A 5,800-nucleotide genomic window follows, 5' to 3' on the forward strand; every position below is an offset into this window, starting at 1 on the left:
AGCAGGGTGTTCCCCCGACGTTATCACAGGCCTCGATGTCTGTAATTCCAAAGAGAGATAAAGATCCGGACAGTGTGGGTCGTACAGGCCAAATTTCAATGTTAAATCGGGGCGCCAAGTTGTTGGCCAAGATCTTGGCCTCAAGGATTGAGGACTGTGTGCCGGGGGTGGTAGGGGAGGACCAGGATGGGGTTTGTTAAGGGGAGGCATTTGTTGGCTAACATCAGGCGGTTGTTAATATAATGATGCCCCCCCCGGAGGGAAGGAGTGTGGAGGTGGTGGTCGCCATGGATGCGGAGAAGGCCTTTGAACGTGTGGAGTGGGATTATCTGTGGGAGGTGCTGGGGCGGTTTGGGTTTGGGCAGGGGTTTGTGGACTGGGTCCGGCTGTTGTACCGGGTACCGGTAGCAGGTGTATGAACGAACCGGGTGAGTTTGGAATATTTCAAGCTGCACCGGGGGACGAGACAAGGATGCCCACACACCCAATTGCTCTTTGCCTTGGCTATAGAGCCATTAGCAATCACACTGAGAGCGTCAAGGGACTGGCATGGAAAGAGTGGCGGGGTCTCGCTGCAGGCGGACGATCTGTTGCTCTACATTTCAAACCCTTTGGAAGGTCTTGGGGGGATCATGGGCATATTGGAGGAGTTCGGCCGGTTTTCGGGATATAAACTGAATGTGGGAAGAGGGTTTTGTGAACCAAGCGAGGGGGCAGGAGAAGAGGCTGGGGTGTTGCTGTTTAGAGTAGTGGGGGCGAGCTTTAAATATCTGGGTATTCAGGTGGCGCGGGGTGGGAGCAGCTGAATCTGGCTCGGTTGGTGGAACAGATGAAGGGGGATTTTCGGAGGTGGGATGTGTTCCCGCTATCATTGGCGGGACGGGAGCAGAGGTGAAGATGACGGCCCTCCGAAGATTCTTGGAATTTCCGATCTTCATTCCAAAGGTGCTTTTTAGGAGGGTGAATGCGCTGATTTCGGGGTTTGTTTGGTGGGTAAAGCCCGCGGGTGAAGAAGGTGCTGCTGGAATGGGTTGGAGACAGGGCGAGAGAGAGAGAGACGGGGCGAGAGAGAGACGGGGCGAGAGAGAGACGGGGCGAGAGAGAGACGGGGCGAGAGAGAGAGAGAGAGATGGGGCGAGAGAGAGAGACGGGGCGAGAGAGAGACGGGGCGAGAGAGAGACGGGGCGAGAGAGAGACGGGGCGAGAGAGAGACGGGGCGAGAGAGAGACGGGGCGAGAGAGAGACGGGGCGAGAGAGAGACGGGGCGAGAGAGAGACGGGGCGCGAGAGAGAGAGAGAGAGAGAGAGAGACGGGGCGAGCGAGAGACGGGGCGAGCGAGAGACGGGGCGAGCGAGAGACGGGGCGAGCGAGAGACGGGGCGAGCGAGAGACGGGGCGAGCGCGAGACGGGGCGAGCGCGAGACGGGGCGAGCGCGAGACGGGGCGAGCGAGAGACGGGGCGAGCGAGAGACGGGGCGAGCGAGAGACGGGGCGAGCGAGAGAGACGGGGCGAGAGAGAGAGAGAGAGAGAGAGACGGGGCGAGAGAGAGAGAGAGAGAGACGGGGCGAGAGAGAGAGACGGGGCGAGAGAGAGAGAGAGAGTGACGGGGCAAGAGAGAGAGTGACGGGGCAAGAGAGAGAGAGACGGGGCGAGAGAGAGAGAGAGAGACGGGACGAGAGAGAGAGAGAGAGAGACGGGACGAGAGAGAGAGAGAGAGAGAGACGGGACGAGAGAGAGAGACGGGGCGAGAGAGAGAGAGAGAGAGAGAGAGACGGGGCGAGAGAGAGAGACGGGGCGAGAGAGAGAGAGAGACGGGGCGAGAGAGAGAGAGAGAGAGACGGGGCGAGAGAGAGAGACGGGGCGAGAGAGAGAGAGAGAGTGACGGGGCAAGAGAGAGAGTGACGGGGCAAGAGAGAGAGAGACGGGGCGAGAGAGAGAGAGAGAGAGACGGGTCGAGAGAGAGAGCGAGAGAGAGAGAGAGACGGGACGAGAGAGAGAGAGAGAGAGACGGGACGAGAGAGAGAGAGAGAGAGAGAGAGACGGGACGAGAGAGAGAGACGGGGCGAGAGAGAGAGAGAGAGAGAGAGAGACGGGGCGAGAGAGAGAGACGGGGCGAGAGAGAGAGAGAGAGAGAGAGACGGGGCGAGAGAGAGAGAGAGAGAGACGGGGCGAGAGAGAGAGACGGGGCGAGAGAGAGAGTGACGGGGCAAGAGAGAGAGTGACGGGGCAAGAGAGAGAGAGACGGGGCGAGAGAGAGAGAGAGAGAGAGACGGGGCGAGAGAGAGAGACGGGGCGAGAGAGAGAGACGGGGCGAGAGAGAGAGACGGGGCGAGAGAGAGAGACGGGGCGAGAGAGGGGGGGGCGAGAGAGAGGGGGGGCGAGAGAGAGAGGGGGGGGCGAAAGAGAGAGGGGAGGCAAAAGAGAGTGGGGGGGCGAAAGGGAGAGGGGGGGGCGAGAGAGAGAGGGGGGCGAGAGAGAGAGACGGGGCGAGAGAGAGAGACGGGGCGAGAGGGAGCGACGGGGCGAGAGAGAGCGACGGGGCGAGAGAGAGCGACGGGGCGAGAGAGAGCGACGGGGCGAGAGAGAGCGACGGGGCGAGAGAGAGCGACGGGGCGAGAGAGGGCGACGGGGCGAGAGAGAGAGACGGGGCGAGAGAGAGAGACGGGGCGAGAGAGAGAGACGGGGCGAGAGAGAGAGAGAGAGAGAGAGGGGGGGGCAAGAGAGAGAGAGAGAGAGAGGGGGGGGCGAGAGAGAGAGAGAGAGAGGGGGGCGAGAGAGAGAGGGGGGGTCGAGAGAGAGAGACGGGGCGATAGAGAGTGACGGAGCGAGAGAGAGAGACGGGGCTAGAGAGAGAGACGGGGCTAGAGAGAGAGACGGGGCTAGAGAGAGGGACGGGGCTAGAGAGAGAGGGACGGGGCTAGAGAGAGAGGGACGGGGCTAGAGAGAGAGGGACGGGGCTAGAGAGAGAGGGACGGGGCTAGAGAGAGAGGGACGGGGCTAGAGAGAGAGGGACGGGGCTAGAGAGAGAGGGACGGGGCTAGAGAGAGAGGGACGGGGCAAGAGAGAGAGGGACGGGGCTAGAGAGAGAGGGACGGGGCTAGAGAGAGAGGGACGGGGCTAGAGAGAGAGGGACGGGGCTAGAGAGAGAGGGACGGGGCTAGAGAGAGAGGGACGGGGCTAGAGAGAGAGGGACGGGGCTAGAGAGAGAGGGACGGGGCTAGAGAGAGAGAGAGAGAGAGATGGAGCGAGAGAGCGCGAGAGAGAGAGAGACGGGGCGAGAGAGAGAGAGAGAGACGGGACGAGAGAGAGAGAGAGAGAGACGGGACGAGAGAGAGAGAGAGAGAGAGAGACGGGACGAGAGAGAGAGACGGGGCGAGAGAGAGAGAGAGAGAGAGAGAGACGGGGCGAGAGAGAGAGACGGGGCGAGAGAGAGAGAGAGAGAGAGACGGGGCGAGAGAGAGAGACGGGGCGAGAGAGAGAGAGAGTGACGGGGCAAGAGAGAGAGTGACGGGGCAAGAGAGAGAGAGACGGGGCGAGAGAGAGAGAGAGAGAGACGGGTCGAGAGAGAGAGCGAGAGAGAGAGAGAGACGGGGCGAGAGAGAGAGAGAGAGACGGGACGAGAGAGAGAGAGAGAGAGACGGGACGAGAGAGAGAGAGAGAGAGAGGGACGGGACGAGAGAGAGAGACGGGGCGAGAGAGAGAGAGAGAGAGAGAGAGACGGGGCGAGAGAGAGAGACGGGGCGAGAGAGAGAGAGAGAGACGGGGCGAGAGAGAGAGAGAGAGAGAGAGACGGGGCGAGAGAGAGAGACGGGGCGAGAGAGAGAGAGAGAGTGACGGGGCAAGAGAGAGAGTGACGGGGCAAGAGAGAGAGAGACGGGGCGAGAGAGAGAGAGAGAGAGAGAGAGAGAGAGACGGGGCGAGAGAGAGAGACGGGGCGAGAGAGAGAGACGGGGCGAGAGAGAGAGACGGGGCGAGAGAGGGGGGGGGCGAGAGAGAGGGGGGGCGAGAGAGAGAGGGGGGGGCGAAAGAGAGAGGGGAGGCAAAAGAGAGTGGGGGGGCGAAAGGGAGAGGGGGGGGCGAGAGAGAGAGGGGGGCGAGAGAGAGAGGACGGGGCGAGAGAGAGAGACGGGGCGAGAGAGGGCGACGGGGCGAGAGAGAGCGACGGGGCGAGAGAGAGCGACGGGGCGAGAGAGAGCGACGGGGCGAGAGAGGGCGACGGGGCGAGAGAGAGAGACGGGGCGAGAGAGAGAGACGGGGCGAGAGAGAGAGACGGGGCGAGAGAGAGAGACGGGGCGAGAGAGAGAGACGGGGGAGAGAGAGAGAGGGGGGCCGAGAGAGAGAGAGAGAGAGGGGGGGGGCAAGAGAGAGAGAGAGAGAGAGAGAGGGGGGCGAGAGAGAGAGAGAGAGAGAGAGAGGGGGGCGCGAGAGAGAGAGGGGGGGGTCGAGAGAGAGAGACGGGGCGATAGAGAGTGACGGGGCGAGAGAGAGAGACGGGGCTAGAGAGAGAGACGGGGCTAGAGAGAGAGAGACGGGGCTAGAGAGAGGGACGGGGCTAGAGAGAGAGACGGGGCTAGAGAGAGGGACGGGGCTAGAGAGAGAGGGACGGGGCTAGAGAGAGAGGGACGGGGCTAGAGAGAGAGGGACGGGGCTAGAGAGAGAGGGACGGGGCTAGAGAGAGAGGGACGGGGCTAGAGAGAGAGGGACGGGGCTAGAGAGAGAGGGACGGGGCTAGAGAGAGAGGGGCGGGGCTAGAGAGAGAGGGACGGGGCTAGAGAGAGAGGGACGGGGCTAGAGAGAGAGGGACGGGGCGAGAGAGAGGGGGACGGGGCGAGAGAGAGAGGGACGGGGCGAGAGAGAGAGGGACGGGGCGAGAGAGAGAGAGACGGGGCGAGAGAGAGAGACGGGGCGAGAGAGAGAGAGGGGGGCCGAGAGAGAGAGAGAGAGAGAGAGGGGGGGCAAGAGAGAGAGAGAGAGAGAGGGGGGGCGAGAGAGAGAGAGAGAGAGGGGGGCGAGAGAGAGAGGGGGGGTCGAGAGAGAGAGACGGGGCGATAGAGAGAGACGGGGCTAGAGAGAGAGACGGGGCTAGAGAGAGAGGGACGGGGCTAGAGAGAGAGGGACGGGGCTAGAGAGAGAGGGACGGGGCTAGAGAGAGAGGGACGGGGCTAGAGAGAGAGGGACGGGGCTAGAGAGAGAGGGACGGGGCTAGAGAGAGAGGGACGGGGCTAGAGAGAGAGGGACGGGGCGAGAGAGAGGGGGACGGGGCGAGAGAGAGAGGGACGGGGCGAGAGAGAGAGGGACGGGGCGAGAGAGAGAGGGACGGGGCGAGAGAGAGAGAGGACGGGGCGAGAGAGAGAGACGGGGCTAGAGAGAGAGACTGGGCTAGAGAGAGAAACGGGGCTAGAGAGAGAAACGGGGCTAGAGAGAGAAACGGGGCTAGAGAGAGAAACGGGGCTAGAGAGAGAGAGAGACGGGGCTAGAGAGAGAGAGACGGGGCTAGAGAGAGAGAGACGGGGCTAGAGAGAGAGAGACGGGGCTAGAGAGAGAGAGACGGGGCTAGAGAGAGAGAGACGGGGCTAGAGAGAGAGAGACGGGGCTAGAGAGAGAGAGACGGGGCTAGAGAGAGAGAGACGGGGCTAGAGAGAGAGAGACGGGGCTAGAGAGAGAGACGGGCTAGAGAGAGAGACGGGGCTAGAGGGAGAGAGAGAGAGAGAGAGAGAGACGGGCCGAGAGAGAGAGAGAGAGAGACGGGCCGAGAGAGAGAGAGAGAGAGAGACGGGCCGAGAGAGAGGAAGCGAGGAGG

General features: G+C 62.8%; 1 protein-coding gene across 1 annotated transcript in view; it reads left to right on the plus strand.

The window, feature by feature from the left end:
- flcn (folliculin) overlaps positions 1 to 519 on the plus strand; it is a 52,902-nt gene extending 52,383 nt beyond the window's left edge. Inside the window, exon 11 of the mRNA XM_072491041.1 lies at positions 511 to 519. Within this exon, the coding sequence (XP_072347142.1) occupies positions 511 to 519 (9 nt within the window). The remainder of the gene's footprint in view (positions 1 to 510) is intronic.
- The last annotated feature ends 5,281 nt before the right edge of the window (positions 520 to 5,800 follow it).

The sequence above is a fragment of the Scyliorhinus torazame genome, chromosome 27 (assembly GCF_047496885.1).
Source record: "Scyliorhinus torazame isolate Kashiwa2021f chromosome 27, sScyTor2.1, whole genome shotgun sequence".
Lineage (NCBI taxonomy): Eukaryota > Metazoa > Chordata > Chondrichthyes > Carcharhiniformes > Scyliorhinidae > Scyliorhinus > Scyliorhinus torazame.